This window comes from Gouania willdenowi, chromosome 6 (genome assembly GCF_900634775.1).
Source record: "Gouania willdenowi chromosome 6, fGouWil2.1, whole genome shotgun sequence".
Taxonomy (NCBI): Eukaryota; Metazoa; Chordata; class Actinopteri; order Blenniiformes; family Gobiesocidae; genus Gouania; species Gouania willdenowi.
Genome location: NC_041049.1, coordinates 11,583,132 through 11,603,719, shown reverse-complemented (window position 1 = coordinate 11,603,719; position 20,588 = coordinate 11,583,132). Strand labels below are relative to the sequence as shown.

Genomic DNA, 20,588 nt, shown 5'->3' with positions numbered 1-20,588 from the left:
CTTCATCAAAATCGATCATACACAGTGAACATGAAACTTTTGTATTAGGTGGGTTGCATCAGGGGGATGCAACAGTTGCATCCATGCAGCAAATGAGCTCCTTCTGTAAAAAAAAACAAATAAATAAAAAACACAAAAAAAACACTGATGGCTGCCAAGGGAACGAGAGAGAAAAAGAAAAATCCAATGATGATCCAATTTCCAGGAAAATATCAAAAAATTAACACGGTCAAATGAGCAATGACCCGATTTACATGAAAATTAGACACAACATCCCTGTGGCGAATTTGTTACAAATCTGCTTATTTTCACCTCTTAGCATTGTGCTCTCTACGACCAATCAGACAGGCAAAAACGCATCAGCAGTGTGAGGAATGTTGGCACATTAGCAAACAAACAAATACAGTATGTGGCCAATTTAGAAAATATCACACTGCATTTTTAAGATGCTGTATTCCATCAAGTTATCTTATTTCTGCATCAATTTAATATCCAGGCAGATGTACTCTGAGAGAGAGAGGAAGTCTTATTTTTAAAAGCTGTTAAGCTTGATTTATGCACATTGATTAATTATTAATGTATATCCCAGGTCTACTTTAGGAGTCATGATAAATAAAGCACTTTTAATGCATCGCTTTATGTCTCTGCAAACACACACGACCCAGAGTTTTCCAACACAAAGATCAGTCATCTGTTTATGAAGGTGAAAATTCCACTTATGCTCTGCCTGTAGCTGTGCCTCACTTACTGTGGGATGCATCCCCCTGTGGGAAGACGAATGAGGGCAGTTTGTCCCCGTTGCATCGGACAATTTGCATGAACGAAGAAAGATGGAGACTTGTGGAGGAGAGAGGGAGGACGAGGGAGTGATGGAAGGATAACTACTGTAGATGCAAGTGTTTGGAAGGATTTGACAACACAGTGCGGTCATACTCACATCTCATGTGTGGTTCGTGCACAAAAGAAAGGAGATGGAAAACAAGAAGTGGTTCGTTCATGCTTTGGGGCTTTTGATGACTTGCAGTAGATCTCTGTGAATATATATTTGTTTTTTACGCTCACTTTATTTTTGATAAGCTTGGAGAGGGCAGAAGCATGGCCACCAAACATTTTGGGTGCCATTCTCCAAATATGACCATCTTTAATCAATTTGGAAACAAAAACAAACAACAATATTGAAGCCAAATCACCCAATAAATAATACTCTATATTTTTCACATGATAGATTTTTTTATTTCCCTTATGTGTCTATGCCCACTTTACACCTCCTGTCCTCCATGGGTTTTTTTTATTCTCCATTGACATACTGTGTGTGTATTTGAAGGTGACATGGGGCTCCACTGATTCAATCCCCTTCTGATCGTCATACTGATAGGAGTGCGCCTGTGATGGCTTTTCAAACCGTTGCCTTGTTTATTTTTGACGTCTAGTACTTTTCAAATTCTACTGTGCAGGTCAATAAGGTAGAAAAGATTAAAAGAATAAAAAATGTGTCTAGGAAAAAAAAGGCAATGCAATTTGTGAGGTGAAAATGTAAAGTTCCTGCAGTTGTTTGGTATGTATCTGTGTCATAGGCGGAGTTTGAGATTCTTGCCAGGGTGGGGGCCAAAGAAAAAATAGAATTAAACATATAGACCATCTTGAGATTTGCACCAACCACATATACAATAATGCAAAAATTATAAAAAAAAAAATTTTGCATCAACGCGTCGTTTAATGTTGTAAATTCATGATAAAATCAGGCCGGTGGCCGCTTTCGTCTTTATTTTTGCTGCAGTATCATACGTGAACTGCTGGGTGCAGTGTTGCTTCACTGTTTACATTGTGAAGAAGACTTGAGCAACAGAAGAACCAACCTAAAATCTCAAAAGTTTTGGACCATTTCACTGAAAACATATACTAATACACACTAACAGGCCCCTAAAATATTTTTATATAATGTAGATATATGTATTAATAAGGAATGTCTTTTGTCATAGAGGAATACTAGCCTGTAAACATGTATCATATTCCTGGCTTTGTTTGAGCTTATGAGCATTTGACCACCATTGGTTTACTTCATTCTTGTTATCATCGACCAGCGTTGCACTGTCATCTGCAATTTCATCTAAACCACACATGTCAAACTCATGGCCGGGGGGCCAAATCCGGCCCTTTAGAGGATCCAATTTGGCCCGCACGAGTAAGTAAAAAAGTCTGAGAAACCAATGAATTATTGTGTAAATGAAACTCATCAAAACTGCTCCGTACTTGGCCCCTGAACTAAAATGAGTTTGACATCCCTGATCTAAACGGTTTATGTCTTGCTGTGATTGGTCTGTTCCAATCCTCTCGTGTGTCGTTCATGCATAATTTGCCTATTTTGAAAAAAAGAAGAAGCATTAAATGCAGTTTATACGGGTAATATTGTTGAGTTATGGGATAAGTTTAGGATAAGAAAATATATATGTAATTTAATGTTGTGACATGGTTGGGTTGTGTTTCTTCATGTGCGATTGTGGCCCCAGTCCCCATGTGTGTATATGTTTGTCATGCTGAGCAATCCTCTCTATCCCCAGGTAAGAGCCATCGTTTTCAGTGTCTGCGTGGAGCCGTGAAGAAAAACGCGGCTTTCCTTCGTAAGGCGTGTGCGTCTATCTGCATGGTCCAGCACTTTTTAAAGATTTACATGATTGGAGGACCTCTCCTCCAGCTCCCCCCCTCCCCCCACCCCCCACCTAGAGCTTCAGATTCAGATAATCGTTGCCTCCCAACCCCCCAAACACTTATGAGGTCTCTCGCTATGCATGTTGGTATGAACCATTTTCACAGTGGAGACATGAAACTTTGCCGGCTTTTCCCAGTCCCCCCCCCCCCCCCTCAAGCTAGCAAACTCATGTCTTCATTGCACCTCAATCCTTTATAAGAGTTTGTAGCCTTCCGCCTGTAATTGAGTGCCTTTACAGGGCATCAGCAGGCAAACAGAGAAAGAACCCCCAAACCAAAACTTTCTGTATGAAAGGAAACTATTTGCATCTGCCTGATTCATCTGCAACAACAACAAGAGGATGTCCATCAATCACCTTCAGCAGTCTACATACTGTGACTAAATTATTTGTAACACCACCGTCCTCTTCTTGTTTTTACAGATACTTTACCCCAAAACCCTCCCTGCATTATGATTAGTTATCCAGAAAAAATTCTAAAAATAGCAATTTTTTTAGCCCCTTTTTTCCCCAATTTTCACCCGGTAGTTTCAGGATTTTTGAGCAAAAAAAATCTGAAATGTGCCAATTTCTGATTTTTTTTTAATATTATTTTAAATAACACAGCGACAACAGATCTTCAAAAGGTAAAAACGAACCAGTTTTGGACGGTCTGCTTAAGCGTTATTACAAACACACAAAAAAAAAACACGCACACAAAATGATAGCCTATGGATGAAATGGATTATTGTATTTATTTATTTTATTTAAAATGATATTGTGCAATTGTCAATTGCACCAGAGTTAGCAAATAGCTCATTTGCATCTGAAGTCCCTGGGCAGGTAAACAAGAAAATACATTATAGAGATACAAGGTTAAAAAAACAGGACAGAATAAATTACAATTACAATAGCATGATAAAGTCAAATCAAATTCATCAATAAAACAGTCAAAATAACATGATAATAAATATGTTAACTATGTAATACAGTTACAGATAAGTGGACATAAGGTATAGATTTATTTTGTTCACACAAACCTTTTGTATTTGGTAAATCTTACCTTAATGACATCATTGTAAACACTCCGTTCGTTGCAATTCTCGCACATTGCATTGTGGGATGTGTAGTCACAGAGACAGGAGTGTAGTTTTTTAACTTCATTCTGATTAACCCGAGATAAACTATAAGATAAATTATGTTAAGTGAAACACTATCCTCCTTGTCAGTGAGAATTAAGTAAAAACACAGTTATGCATCTGTTTATGGGACTCCACATCCCACAATGCAATGTACAAAAATGTCAACAAACGGAGTGTTTAGGATGAAGATAAAAATGAAGTTTTTAGCAATTTTCACTTTTTTCCTTTTCTTTTTTGGAGTAAATGATGTTTGATTTATTTACTTTTTAAGGCATACACTATGATTTTATTGAATAAAAAAATTTATCATTTTTGTTTTGTATTAGCATTAGTGATTATTGTAGCTTTTATCCTCCTTTACTTCTCCATCTCATTTTCCTCTGTGCTGAGCTCCATGTTCCTTTTCCTCCTTCATTTCTTTCCTTGTCGATGTGTCTCAGGTCTTTGGAGTTTACTCTAACAATAGCTATTAAACTAGTTCAGAGCTCCTCCAAAGGGAAATACACTCTAATATATTTGAAAAGCTTTAGCCTCGGGAGGGACGGGCAAAGGCCCCCAGAGGGCTTTTAAATGAGTAGCATAACAGCAGGTGGCACGTGTGGAAGTGAGGAAACATACAGCCTGTTTTCAGCTAAAGATTTTGGATTTATAGAGACCATCCTGATCCTTACACACACTACAGACCCTCTGCCTTAAGGCTTAATACACTTTTTATTCATAGCTTAAACATCTAATGTTTCTCAAGCACTTATACAGTATGTCAAAATACTTACGACAGGCTCACAAACAGCCAGACAAGATGTATTAACGATTTAAAACTATTTATTAACTTTTATAAGGCACTGTTCCCACTTTAGAACCGGTAGCTGCATTATGCATTGTTACCTATTAATATGTGCATCATTAAGCATATGCTTAATAACTGTTAATATACCATCTTATAAGTGCTTAATAACTGGTAATATACCATCTTATAAGTGCTTAATAACTGTTAATATACCATCTTATAAGTGCTTAATAACTGTTAATATACCATCTTATAAGTGCTTAATAACTGTTAATATACCATCTTATAAGTGCTTAATAACTGGTAATATACCATCTTATAAGTGCTTAATAACTGGTAATATACCATCTTATAAGTGCTTAATAACTGTTCATATACCATCTTATTAGTGCTTAATAACTGTTAATATGCCATCTTATAAGTGCTTGCTAACTATTAATGTGTGCTTAATAAACATTAATTATCCATTATTACAGTATATATAGTATTTATAAATGTAAACAAGCATCTTATAAGCACTTATTGGCATTAATTTGTGCTTAATGTATATTATATAACCATTATTACAGTATATGTAAAATTTATGAATGTTAACAATCATCTTATCAGTGCTTATTAGCTGTTAGTTTGTGCTTATTAAGCATTAATTATCCATTATTACAGTACATAGTATTTATAAACGTTAACAAGTATCTTATAAGCGCTTATTAGCGTTAATTTGTGCTTATTATGCATTGTTAACCGTTATTACAGTATAAATAGTATTTATAAATGTTAACAAGAATCTTACAAGTGCTTATTAGCTGTTGATTTGGTGCGGAGATGTTATCTATACATTATTTAACCTAGATAGAGTAGTATGATTAGGGTTAACAGCAGCGTATAAGTGCTTTATGGCGGTAATTGGTGCTGATTTTGCATTAGATACCATATTACCGTAGATTAGTATAATAATGTGAACAAGCATCTTATAAGTGCTTATTGGCTGTTAATTTGTGCTTATTATGCATTATTAACCATAATTACAGTACCTTAATAAAGTGTTTTAGGAAAAATAACTTGTAGCTGATGCAGATTCTAGCCATGTTTAAAGATCTTGTAATTCCTCGATGGTAACCAGCAAACGTTTGCCCTACTTTGCCAATAAATGTTATGATCTTATTTTTTAAAATTGTTTTCTCAATATTCCGTCATCTCAATACTCCTCATCCTGTTGTTGTCGTATAACAAGCCGTCTTGCAACAGTGGGTTTGGCTCTTTAAAAGCAAATATCTTATTTTAACACAAGCAGCATGCTATTCAGTGGGAGCGCCTGAGTCAGGTACCCAGAGGGTGTTACAATAAGTGTTTGAGGTGACAGCGGGGGAAACGCAGAGTGACAGAAGCAATAAAAACCAATGTATCATTTCATATCAGTGTCTGCAGCACACATCACATCACCTTCGTTTTCTCCCATCTCCTACCATCCCTCCCTCTGTGCCTGTATAACTATAGCTCTCTATGTTTTACTATGATCTATGTTTTTCTTAGTTCCTCTCTCATTCCTGACTTATTATTACTATCTTCCTGTGGTAATTCCATTTTCTTTTTTTTTTTTCTGTTGCTATTTCGATCACAGTTCTCAAAGGGAAAAGTCACACTATGCTCTCACAGTGACGCGAACAGACATAGGCAAAAATTGTATTTCAAGAAGTTGGAAGGAATATAAAGCCCAACATAATAGACAAAATATCTCCCAAAATACACCAGTCGACAGCAAAATGCACAAGAAAATCCAAAAATGCACAAAAAGACTTGTAAAATACACAAAATGACAACAAAGACAGACATAACAACTGCTTAGACAAGCAACATGACTATGAAAACACATACCAAAAAACAACACATTACAGAATAGCCCCAAAGACACACAAACTGTTAACAAAATTCCACAAAATGACAGGAAAATACAGATAACAACAAAAAAAAAATACAAAAAGTGACACCAGAAGTGCACAAATTGAACACAGATGCAGAAAATGACAGAAATATACACAAAATGACAACAAGAACACAAAAAATAACAAAAACTAAAACTAAAAAACACACAAAACCCTGTGTTAATGCTCAGAACAGTCATTATTCTAAATGCTGATGCTAATGTAGCCCTTGGATCAGATACAATCACATTTTTGTGGCTATGATAGACTTGCCATCCCTGGACAGAAAAAACACTACTGATCCCACATCTGCATTACAAATTTCAGGAACAGTTTTATTAACATTAAATACATGTTTTTTATTAGGATTTACTACACTAAAGGTTATTCTCGCATGAAAAATCTAATCTGTTCTTTTTAAAACTACTATATATAAATACATTAGACGTGGTCATTTGCTACTGTGAAATACCAAATTAAAATCAACATTTGGCTGTATTTCTTAATCTCTGTGGGATTTGTTATCATCAAAATGTTATATTAACCCTTTTTAGTCCAAATTCACCCAAGCAGCTATAGTTGAATTCATATTTTTGGAGTCCCAGTGTGTAGATTTATATCTGGTATGGTAACTGAGTGTGTAAATATTAAGAAAATTGAGGATTGGTTTCATTGACTCATGTGTGAATGTGTAAATAAAGGGCTGGACACTGCTGAACGATAACTTTTATTAATGCAACCAACTTTGGGTTAATGTTTTTTGGGAATGATATTATATAGTTGTAGAGTGAAATGCTTACATCCAGTGTGGGTTTTTAATGACTGTTCTTTTTGTGTGTGTGTGTGTGTGTGTGTGTGTGTGTGTCTCTGTGTGTGTGTGTGTGCGTGTGTGTGCGTGTGTGGGCCTATACTACAAAGCTAGATTAGTATATCCGGGATATCTTTCCTTTAGCGGGCTTCACCTAACCAAACATTCCCTGTCAGAGAGAAGCTGTCCTATGAAGGTTGATAACAACACGCTAATTTAAGCCAAATGACTTCCACCTGGCTAGGAGGTGGAGCTTTTATACTCACTCAGATCTGATCCACTTAATAACCTGGTTCCGACCAGGTTAGGTATTCAGCTTAAGTTTAAAATTATGAAGAATTAAATTCCATAATTCACACCAAAAAACAACAGTGTTGTTAAAGAAAGGGCAGGAATGAATGAACACATGCAGGAAGCTGCTGGCACTGTTAATGCGTAAAAGAATGATATTATTTATGATTTTAATCCATTGGATGATAAACAGACAGCACTCTGCAGTTAAACTTTATTACAGCACACACGTGTTTCTATTCAGGTAGACCTCTATTTATCACACACACACTGGGATGAGAGCACGTTGTTTCACTTTAGTATGTTCCTGCTGATGCAGTCAGCCTCACTATAGCGTATGAATGAATGAATGCATTAATGAATGATATCACCCATCCGCGCATACGGAGACACAGGCTCCATCAGCTGACTGTAGATCAGTCCGTCAGATTTATATCTGACGGACTGATGTCATCAGTAAATGAAAGGATTGCATTTATCCATCAATAATCTTTATTTCCGATCAGCTATTAGATCTGCACCAACCAGGATCTTCTAACAATGGGCAGGTCGTTTTCTAAGAGAACTGATTGGTCAGGAGGCGGGGCTTTAGCACTCGCTCAGATCCTAGCCAGAACAAAACCTGGTACCGACCAGGTTAGTCGTTCAGCCTAAGTTAGCATGGTGATTTAGCCCCGTAAAACATTAGCGAGTTTCGTAGGACAGCACACACTGATTCAATCCCGGAAGTCAGCACGATAAGAGTTAATCTAGCATTGTAGTACAGGCCCTTAATGTTAAATTTAGCTTTCCAGAGTCAATTTGAATTTGGTTTTGCAAAACAATGACGTTTTTCCTGTTAATTCATCTTTGTTTTTCTTCTCTTTATCTTTTTTTTTTTCCCTCATCTCTCCTTCCTTCCTACCTCTCCTGCCTGTCAGTGAGCATGCCAGCCAGTGAAAATGAATCCGTCAACACAGACAACGCTCCCGGGGGAGACGTAGAGGGGGAGACCTGCTGTACCCGGCTAGCGTAAGTGCTTCTCTATCTCCTTTTTTTTCCCCCCGAACACGGATTCTTCTTCATCACGTCTCGCAGTCATCCTCTATCGCTCCCAAGGATAAACTCTATCGACAGTGCATAGTGGAAGTGACTCAACCTGCCCGTGGCCACCACTGATCTAACATCAGTTTACCCTCGTCTAATGCAGAAGTGTGTAATGTAGGTTATTCCAGCCAAGGATGGAAACTTTTTCAAGTTTTTGGTCATAAATATTTCCACTCGAGGAAAGTGCCTCAAAACATGGTACAAAAACTTTTGCCACAATTATAGATAGGAGAGAATGGGAAACGGTTATGGGATGTCAGAGCTCAATCCTTTCATGGTCCTGATCCTTTCAGATGCTTTCAACGCATGCACGTAAACTCTCTACGACAGAGCTCCTGGGACGTGATCTTTGAATGTAAATCAATCATACGACGTTTGTTATATATTTTGATAGTACACATTTAAATATGTGACTGTTTTTGTGGTATTTGTTATTGTTAATTTAAAGGTCCAGTATTACGCTGCTCCAGCGTGTGTTTATCAGAGCAGCAGCAGCAGCAGTAAATCATGAACAGTCTTCCTTCTCCGCTCACAGAAATAGTCAATTTAAGACAATAGTCCATTGTTTGGTCCAACCGCTGCGCCGCATTGGGTCACAAACACGACAGATCATCCCGTAGAGGCGATACGAGGTAGTATAACGCCTACTATAAAATGGAACTTGTTGTAATCACTCTCTCTGCGTGGCAGGAAAGTAAACTCTCAACTATCAGCTGAGTCAGCTGTTTCAGACACTCACATGAGCTGCTTGTCGCTTTCTTCTCCTCTTCACCTTTTCTGGCCGTAGCCCATTTAAGATGATAGTTCGTTGTTTTGTTCGACCGCTGCGTACCATTGGTCCACAAACACGTCAGATCATCTCATAAAGGTGATTACATGGCGGTATAACGGCTACTAAAAGTGAAACTGCTGTGAGCGCTCTTCCGTTTATCTACTGTATATACTGGATTATCTATATACTGAACGTAAAGATATTAACTGTAATATCAACCTACCGTCGCTATGTTTGTTTTAATTGTGAGGTAGTTTGAGAGGAAGGAGCTCACATTCTTATTGGGTGGGAGGAGTCAGGATTGTGACGTCACAACTCGAAAAAATTCCAACTCGCCCATTCGAAGTTGACTTTTTACAAAATGTGGAATAACAAGGGAGGGAAGAAACAGAACTTTTTCAATGTTCGCCCTCTGAATGAGGCTAAAAGAATGTACATCACTGGAGCAAAACCATTATAAAGTGATTTTTTCATAATACTTCCCCTTAAAAAAAAGAAAGACAAAAAGTAAAAATCACAGCAAGATGATATATACAAAAACGGATCGAAACACAAATGCACAACATTGACAGAAACCAAACAGAAAATAAAATAAACGCCAAAATAAATCATAATTTACTCAAAACATACATTTCCAATAATTTGGGAAAACTTGGCAGCAGGTTGAGAATGCACAAACTAATTATTTTTAAATAGCAGGGTTTCAACTTTTTAAATTGTACACAAACTGCTGTAAAACATGCGCGTTTTGCACATGCGTTGAAAGGATCAGGCACTGACATGGGACCCAAGCTCAGGCTTGAGTACCCTGTAGCTGGCCACCTTTGATGAGGGTGTCTAGTGTTTAGAAGGTCAAAACACCCACTGATTTAAAGGAAAACTGCTGATGATGCATCCCAAATTTACATACTTCCCATATCTGAGACACAGCTCCCATGCCACTCTCAAATGGTTAACCTCATGTTATTACCATATTTTGGCACAAAGGACTGTTTAACATCACTTCTCGTGTTTAATGATTCTACACCATATCAAAGAAGGTAATCTACATTTTTTTGTGTTCAATAGTTATCCAATCTCTCTCTATCATTCAACCCGCTGTGCGTTTACCTGTGATGAGCTCTCCCTCCCCTGTGGGAGCTCACAAACAGCTGACTCACTCACTCTCCTCACTGCTTTCTTCTTCTTCTTTTTTTTTACATTATTCAAACAAGTGCATCGCTTTCTTTCCGAGACACAAGGGCACGTCGGAGCCGTGACCCCGGCAGGCCTCCTTCAGTGCACACAAGCAAACACGCCTACGTACAAAAACTGTTTGACACTGGGAACACAGCAGAACAAAGTACAGACACGTACACGCACAAAGTGCAACTCCAACTTGTTGAAATTGAGTGGCCAGCCCTGTTGACCAGGAGGACAGTGAAGCCAGAAGCTACACAGCGTTGATGCACTGGTGTTTATGTGTACTCACTCCATCTGTTATTTTGTCTTTCTTTGTGTTTTGTGTTTCTTTGTATCGTGTCAGAATGACACCACTCAAAACAAACGATTGGTTCACTTAACAAAAGGCAAGAGAAACCATCACCGAAAGTAACCTGAGTTGTTATTGTGTTGTAAAGCATTTCAAAATAAGAGTTGATCACAGTAAAAATCAAATGTCATTTATGTTTAACTATTAAAAAGGAAAAACCTGTGATTTTAAAACCCAGTGGTTTTCGAGAAAGTGTTCGAAATAGCATACAAATTTACTACTCATACTATACTAAGTCTGACGTCAAAATGAGTATGTAGTGCTTTCACTTTAGATAGTATGGAAAGAGTAATAGCCATATATGTACATGAAACAACAAAGGCAGTTGTATATCGGGAATTTTTTGAAGTATGCACAGTGGCCACACTAGTCAAACTCAACCGCCCCATGATGCATTGTGAACTTTATAAAGGCTAGATTGTGCTAAATCTTAAGTATAAGCGTGATAACATGAGGCCTTTTTTATATAAGTTGCGGCAAAACCGGGAAAAACAATAGATTCTCCTTCCGCTGTGTCAGCACAGATTTAGGCTATCCTGGCCAAATCTGTCATGAAACTTTTCCTTGGTGCCATTTTTGCATGGAATTCCCAATCCCACAATGCAATGCACACATTTTTTTCCAAAGTTCAAGTCTCATGACAATTTCGACAACAAACCCAATGTTTGTGATGAAGTCAAAAACGTGCTTACGAGCAGCAATTTCAACCTTTGATAATTGTTTCTGAATAAATGATTCCGCTTTGTGGAAGAAATACATTTGATTAATTGATCTATGAGGCCTACATTATGGCTGTGTTCTGAATCGCTCACTAACGTAGTGGGCACACAAGTCTTACTCAACCGCCCCAGGATGTATTGCGAGCAAAATGAAAAATCGTCCTGGGACTAGTTTCAAGCTAAAAGTCACACATCCCCTTTTCAAAACAAAAGCATCTCTTCTTGTCTTCCATTCATTTTTTAACACTTTTGTAAATAGGGCTCTTGTTTTGAAGTAAACCAGAAGTTTTGTCAGTAGCATAATGGTGGGTCGCCATGAAATGTGTTTCTGTGAGTTTTATGGATCAAATGACCACATGTTGATATTCTACTTGGTCACTGTCTCGCTTAAAATGTTTTCAGAACTTTAAAAGGTGTCGAATCAAAGTAGATACAGTATTTAGCCTCAGTGTGCTTCAGATTTTTGCCATTGCAGGTTTGAAATGCATCTTGGGAAACTTGGAAGAATACTTCAGTGGGTCATCATCCTAATCCTCCTAACCATTCTTATTGTATATAGTAGATAGTAGGGGTGTTGAAGAAAAATTGATTCGCAATATCGCAATATACATCGCGCGATTCTCGGATCGATTCAAAATGCATTCCTATTGATTTATTTATTTATCTTACATTGTAACTTCACAAAGAAGTGCACTGAAACCTGGGCACTTTGACCAGCTTGTGTTTTTTCAAAAAAAATCTAAAAAAGAAACTAACTTTCTGCAGCCACAGGCAGACTGTAAGTTATTTTTTATTTTAAGTTGTTGGCACATGGCTGTTAAAGCCAATGTTTTGAGTGTAAAATATGCCAATAAAAAATATTTCATCCATAATGTTCTCATGAAGGTGTACACATTTACAGATCAGTTGTTTCTTAAGTCATATATGTAAAAAAAAAAAAAAAATCGCAATAATTGCCTGATACTTAAATATCGGGATATATCGGATCGTATCGTGACCTATGTATTGGGATACAAATCGTATCGCCTGATGCCAGGCAATACACACCCATAGTAGACAGTATATAGTCATTGAGTTTGTAGTGCATAGTGCCATTTCAAACACAGCCTTAGTCTGACCTGTTGGTCTTATTTCAGTGAAAAGCAGCCATCAGATGGTTTGTAGGGTTTGTCACTTCTTTTTCGCATCACTTGAACACCAGACTTTGGGATATTTAGCTGCTTTGGTACACATTGCTCTTGTAATCGCGGGAGACATTTTAGGAGAGGCTCTGCGTCAACTTTGATTAGCATCCAGTCAGTCGTCGCCCTGCTCTCTACCAAAACCATCAACAAGTCAAAGTTGCAATAATGAAATAGCATTAAACTCTGATCAGCTATTGACAGCATAGGTTGAGAATAAAAAGCCAGCTCACTTTGAAGAAGCGTCTTCCAATTTTTCTCGTCCTCAGTTCAGTGTTATGTGCCTTTTAATGTTACAGTGGTGAACAATCAACAGACTTTCCTAACATTTTTAGAATTGTACATCCGATTATAAAAATGTGTGTGAACACGTTCACTTTTGACTGGATGCCACTGTATCTCCGTTGACATGAGGGTGATTTGTGTCAATAAAAATCAGACAAATATGCCCAAATTTGGTCAAAAATATAAAATCAATATAAAAATGCAATTGGTCAACAAACGTGTTGCCAATGCATTTGTGAGATTGAGGGAAGCGTTTGGTCTCTATCCCTCTCAAATCACCCCTTTCACGTGTACCTGTCTTTATGTGTCTTTTGTGTGTATGTATAATCCATTCTGTTCTCTGTGTTCCAGAATTAGGATCTCCAAATCCAAGTTCAGGTTAGTACTCGTTGTTTATCATAGTCTGTGACCTCACCTGCTCCGATGTCTCTACTGCTGTCTTAATCGTGTGGTCTTTGTGTCTCTGTGGACAAATGGTGAACTGGGAACTCAAATAGACAATTTAAATACGTAGACATTAGACAAATTGTTTAAAAACTTTGAATACAACAACTGTCAAGTGGTTACATTTGACTTAGGATTTATATGCACTAATAAACTAAAACTATGCATAATATACAAAGACTAAATGTGCTTTTATCAGTAATATAAACTTAATTTTCAAAACTGTTCCATATGTATGAGGAATATCTTTATGTGTGAAAATAAAAAACCCCACAAGCAGATATAGTTGCAGACCACTGCTGTAGGTGATAGTGGGGGTATAGAAGATGACATAATAGATGTCAGTGAAACCAAAATAGACAATATCTGGGTTCATGTTTACCAAAGATTTGAACATGAAATGAAACTTGGCAATAGTTAAAAATAAATGTGTTAAAGCCTGTTGTTATTAGAGGCTAAGTGGAACTAATGAAGGGAAATAACATGTCAATCTGAAAACAAGTATAATATAGATTGTTATAAATGGGGGACTACTAATAGACGACATGTACCACAATCACATACTTTAATTGACAAACCTTTCAGGGATGCATGTCTGCTTATGTTGTGCTGTGTATCGTCTCTCCTGTGTCGCTCAGTGTGAGCATCATCAACAGAAGCCGCTGTGATTCGAAATCATCTTTCGCTCACTCAAAGTGAAGACGTTGAGTTGACAGGTTGTTAAGGAGTATCTGATGTTCACTTAAAATTGCACAAACATGTCCAGTGTAATACAGTTGGTCTTTAAAATGCTGTTTTTATTTTAGATCACTGTGTTTACAGTGTATACGTTTTAAAGGAAATTCTCATTTGAACTGGTTAAACTTAATTATAGCACAAGGAGGAACTTTAAAACAAATATTTAGGAAATATGAGAGTGACCAAAAATCCACCACCTGCCAGGTCTCGCAAGTGCCAGGGCAACGCCCCACACCAGTCTGCGTGTGATAAGAAATGGCCCCCATAAGGATAAAACACGCCGACAACGCATCTGGCAAACCAAGCCCGATGCAGACCCGCCAGGCTAGACAATACAAGCCGCACCTCCGTACGTCCATCTAACGTAGCGCCTCGCACCGTCAGCCTTCCTCCCCAATGTTGCACATGTCGGCATTGCAGCATTTCAAAAACCCACACAAGAAAACAAGAAAATAGGTACCTAGCACGAGTGTTCACACCGCACAGTATCTCCAGGAGGCCCCGGGGAGCCCACCCCACATATTTGTGTTTCTTATAATGAACAGATGTTAGATATTTGTTCTGCCTATCAGTGTTTTGTTTGGTTGTATAACCTGTAAAATGGATGATGCCTTCCACAGCTCAGCTTTAATATACCTGCCACCCTTCTGGTTGAGGGGGGAGGGCCTCATGTTACTATTCTATCAAAAGACAAACAGGTCATCTTCCTTTTCCTTTTCTTCTGCTGTTTGTTATTTCACTTCTATTCACTTCATCATTCATTTATCTTGTCCACTGAACTCTTTCACCTTCTCGTACTCTTAACTCTCTACTCTGGCTCTTCGATTTTCAACCCCTGCCTTTGTATTCTCGTTTCGTTTATCTCTCCACTTATTCTCTATATGCAGCGCTTCCCTTCTACCTCTCCACTCAATCTAAACACCACCTTTCTTCACCTTTCAATCTCTTAATATGTGCTTCTCTCTCAGTCGATACTCTCGGAGGTGGAACAGGCTGTGTAGAAGAAAGTGTCGGGCAGCAGTCAAGTCCCAGGTTTTCTATTGGCTGGTCATCTTTCTGGTTTTCCTCAACACTCTGACCATCGCCTCTGAACATCACCAGCAGCCGCAGTGGCTAACCGACATACAAGGTATTTACTCTCCTTGAAGGAGAGCCTCTGATATGGGGCGCAGATTGTAAAGTTGTGCATACTAAAATAAACAGCAACTTTTTTTTGCAACATTTAACAACAAACCACTTTTACAAAACGTATGTGAATTTTTGTTATGTTACTTTTGACCAGATTTACAGCAATATTTGTGAAACGTGATATTTTTTCTCGTAAAAATATAATGTATTTATAAATATGAATGTTAAATCTAAATCTAAATGCTAAATGTTAGATCTAAATATTAAATTAAATCTAAATCCAAATGTTAAATGTAAATGTTAAATCGAAATCCAAAAGTTAAATGTAAATGTTAAATCCAAACCTAAATGTTAAATACTAAATCTAAACGGTGAATTTGCGTATTAGCTAAATTTTTAGTTTCACCCCTGACATTTATGTAGGTTTAACATTTAACTTGTTGATTTAGATTTAACATTTTGATTTAAAATTTAACATAGATCTAACATTTAGATTTAACATTTAGCAATTAGAGTCACCATTAAGATTTAATTGTAACATGTAGATTCACCATTAAGATTTAATTGTAACATGTAGATTCACCATTAAGATTTAATTGTAACATTTAGATTTAACATTGACGTATTTCTACGAGAAAAAAAAACAAATTTCACAAATATTGTTGTAAATCTGGTCAAAAGTAACATAAAAAGCGTGGTTTTGTTGTTAAATGTTGCAAAAAAGTTGCTGTTTATTTTAGCATGCGTAACTTTACAACCGGTGCCCCATATTATGACAGTGATACAGTGATGTATCTTCTTTATTTTTTCTACACATTTGCACAACAACAATAAAAACTCATTTCTCTGCAGATATAGCCAATAAGGTTTTGCTCGCTCTTTTCACTGGTGAAATGCTCCTGAAGATGTACAGCCTGGGTCTACAGGTAGGGAAATAAATGATGTGTAAAATGGCTTCATTGAAATGCAGGAAGGGCTGGTGAACCCACAATTGTAAGGTGACATTCATCCTCTGCACTTCCCCTCCACAGGCGTACTTTGTGTCACTCTTCAATCGATTCGACAGCTTTGTTGTGTGCGGAGGAATTCTTGAGACCATCTTGGTGGAAACGAAGATCATGTCCCCTCTTGGAATTTCTGTTTTACGATGTGTGCGCCTGCTTAGAATCTTCAAAATAACCAGGTTTGTTGGTTTTAACAGTGGTTGGCTGTGTTTGAAATGGCATACTAACGTACTACTCATCCTAATCTGAGGTCAGAATTATTATGTAGTGCGTTCACATTAGATCAGGGGTTACCATTTTTTTTTTCTCTTGAAAATATAATGCAAATATAAATATGAATGTTAAATCTAAATATAAATGCTCGATCTAAACGTTACATTAAATCTAAATCCAAAAGTTAAATGTAAATGTTAAATCTAAATCTAAATGTTAAATGCTAAATCTAAACGGTGAATTTGCAATATTAGCTACATTTTTAGTTTCAGCCATGACATTTACGTAGGTTTAACATTTAACTTGTAGATTTAGATTTAACATTTAGATTGACATTATTACAAGAAAAAAAAACATCACAAATTTTACAAATATTGCTGTAAATCTGGTCAAAAGTAACATAAAAAACTTGGTTTGTTGTTAAAGGTTGCTGTTTATTTTAGTATGCGCAACTTTACAACTGGTGCACCATACTATGACGGTGATAACAATGTATCTTCTTTATTTATTCCGCACATTTGGATAGTTTTACACATTTGCATAGTTTTTAGTTTCTGCGGGCACCAGGTAGCCTGCATGGACCATGTGAGGTACCCTCACCAATGAGCTCCAAAATTGTATTGCATTTACTTTCTAGGATTCAAACTCGCAAAGTACTCAATGGAGTTAAATACTGCTGCACGTGGTAACGTTTTAGCATTTAATTAACCATCTTTAAATGTTTATTTTCACTGAAACATTGTGACAAATGTGTTTAAGCGCTGCAAATTTGTTCAATGGTCAATGGTCATACAGTATATAAAACATACTTTTAAAAACGCAAGGTGGATTTTCATAAAATATGATAATTGTTACATTTTACAAATGTTCCATGTTACACGATTAGTCAAAAGTTATTTGTGAGTAGCTAGGAACATGATGGTTTTCTATAATACGCAGTTTTAAATATACCGTAAATTGTTTAAAGTGACCTGAGCTGAGCCTCATTAAAATATGTGTGGGAACAGTTTGTGGTCCATCCTCATTGCATATGACAGTTTGTTTCACTCTGTAGTGGATCAAACTGTGACTTTACGTTGGACATAGTATGAAAATAGTTGAATCACTGTGACCAACGTGGACAGAAGTCTGCGTCTGTCAGAGTTTTAATTATTCGTGCAGCAGCAGCTGAGTGATCACAGCTGCTGCTGCGAGTCCGTGTGGCTTTAAATGTAACTAAGTCCATATTTCTAGTGCAATATAATGTTTCACCTTATCGGGGCGCTGCACTTATTCCAGGGTTAGAAGCGCGTAAGAGGAAAAGGACTTACGCACACCGGAGAATGCGTGCAAGGGCAGATTTGAATGGAAACACCCACATTTCAGGGCTGCTCTACCCACAGTGCGTAACGGGATGAGAATAGCGCACAGCTAAAAACAGCGCCGGTGCGTGGCTTTTTACGCGCATGGGAGAATAGAGCCCTTAGTGTATAAAAAACTATTTTCAAACTGGTAGCCCTTCAGACTATAGGCAAGGCAAGGCAAGGCAAATTTATTTGTATAGCGTATGAAATGCGCTATACAAATACATTTGCAACTCAGTGTGCTTTACATGATAAAACATTCAATTGTTTAAAATCAATAAGAACATTTAAAATCATCAGTAAGATCAATTCAAATCATCAACAAACACATTACATCAACAACATGACCAAAAATCTCTCTCTCAATCATATGCAGTAGAGAAAAAAAGTGCCTTTAACTTTGATTTAAAAATGTTCACATTGGATGCTGACTTCAGCTCTGTTGGCAGTTTGTTCCACTTCTTTGCAACATAACAACTAAAAGCAGCATCACCATGTTTACTGTGAACTCTGGGCTCCACTATCTGACCTGTGTCCATAGATCTGAGAGACCTGTTGGGTTCATACCTGACTAACATCTCACTGATGTATTCTGGACCAAACCCATTCACAGATTTATACTCCAGCAGCAGAACTTTAAAGTCTATTCTGAGGCTGACTGGGAGCCAGTGTAATGACCTATGAAGTAGCTCAGAGTTTCAGAAAGGTTGGTGACCCCTGCATTAGATAGTATGAAAAGATTAAGTGCGCAGGAAATACCAGGATTTACACTATATCAGGACATTTTTGAAGTATGCACATTGGGCACACTAGTCATACTCAATCAAACATCCCCTTTTCAAAACAAGTGAAGCTGATCTGAGCATTTTGTGACATGATTCTTTTTGTATGTTTGTTTGTTTTTTTAAAATAATATCAACTTCTCTCCCACAGATACTGGAATTCTCTGTCCAACCTCGTGGCATCTCTGCTCAACTCAGTTCGCTCTATCGCTTCCCTGCTGCTCCTGCTCTTCCTCTTCATCATCATCTTCTCCCTTCTGGGCATGCAGCTCTTTGGGGGCAAATTCAACTTTGACGAGACCCGACGCAGCACCTTTGACAACTTCCCCCAGTCCCTGCTAACAGTGTTTCAGGTATGGACTCCTGCCTCTGTTTGCAGTTTGAAGTTAAAAAAAAAAAAAAATCCACTTTTGTCTTTTAAAAAGTGATCCTTAAATTTTGCTCCAGAAATGTTTATAATGTATGATTCTAGATTGAATTGAATGTAATATTAGCAGTTGAGTCGGCTGACTCTCCCCACTCCTTCCATTGTCCCACCCTAACTCCCTCGCCTTTGTTCCTTTCCCCCTCACAAAGGTGTAACACTGTCACAATTATGCAATAAAATAAATGTGTTAATTTCATTGCAATAATAAAACATGCATAGCTGTCATTAAAAAAAATTGCACGACATGAAGCCTTGACCTTTGACAGCAGGTGCAGACAAGGTGGAAAAAATATATAAATGAAATAAATAAATTAACAAATAATAATATTAATTTGTTTTATTTAAAGTTACCTTTCAGCCCATTTCTTTGCAATACAATCTAAATAATAAAAACAGTGCAATACATTATAAAACAGAATAATACAAAAAAAAACAAGAAAAGAAAAAAGTGCAATGAGACATTATGGAATGAGATGAAACAATGAATTGCAGAGAATATGCAGATTAGTAGAGATGGGTTTTGAGTTTTATACATATATACGTGTGTGTAATATGATTTTTAACTGTTGAATGACAGTTTCTAAACAATAATAATAAACACTTTTCAATTCTGTAAAGTGCTTTGAGTGTTTATGATAAAGCACAATATAAGATCCAATGCATTATTATTATTATTTTTTAACAGTATTTAATGCAGATTAAACTATAAACTCATGAGCATCCTGTCTTCACAGATCCTAACAGGAGAAGATTGGAACTCTGTGATGTATGATGGCATCATGGCCTACGGAGGTCCTTCTTTTCCTGGCATGCTGGTCTGCATCTACTTCATCATCCTTTTCATCTGCGGAAACTGTATCCTTAACCAAGTTACTACCAGCCAGCACTGCCAAAAAAAAAACATTTTTATTTTGTAATAAATTAAATTTAAATTGTTACACAAGCACTAGAATATTTGATGTCTTTCACATTAGCAAACTAGATTTTTTTTTCACCTTGATCTGATCCTTAACATCACTCGTCTGATCAGATATCCTCCTGAATGTCTTCTTGGCCATCGCTGTAGACAACCTGGCAGATGCAGAAAGCCTGACATCAGCACAGAAGGAGGAAGAGGAAGAAAAGGAGAGGAAGAAACTTGCCAGGTAACACAGAAATTGGGAACCGGAGACATGAGGACAAATCTCAACAACACCCGGAGGGCGTTTTTATTACAACATCGCAAAAAGTCATTGATACACCAATTTATTTCAGGATGCTGATACTAAAACCTTGAAATCAGACCCGCACGATTGCTTAACAAG

At 37.2% G+C, this 20,588-nt stretch overlaps 1 protein-coding gene across 1 annotated transcript in view; it reads left to right on the top strand.

Annotated features, from left to right (window-relative positions):
- Positions 1-20,588, top strand: part of cacna1c (calcium channel, voltage-dependent, L type, alpha 1C subunit) — a 192,323-nt gene that overhangs the window by 115,399 nt on the left and 56,336 nt on the right. The window contains exons 11-18 of the mRNA XM_028450528.1: positions 8,552-8,642; positions 13,557-13,583; positions 15,356-15,516; positions 16,368-16,441; positions 16,547-16,698; positions 19,009-19,210; positions 20,019-20,139; positions 20,315-20,429. Coding sequence (XP_028306329.1) covers positions 8,552-8,642; positions 13,557-13,583; positions 15,356-15,516; positions 16,368-16,441; positions 16,547-16,698; positions 19,009-19,210; positions 20,019-20,139; positions 20,315-20,429 — 943 coding nt within the window. The remainder of the gene's footprint in view (positions 1-8,551; positions 8,643-13,556; positions 13,584-15,355; positions 15,517-16,367; positions 16,442-16,546; positions 16,699-19,008; positions 19,211-20,018; positions 20,140-20,314; positions 20,430-20,588) is intronic.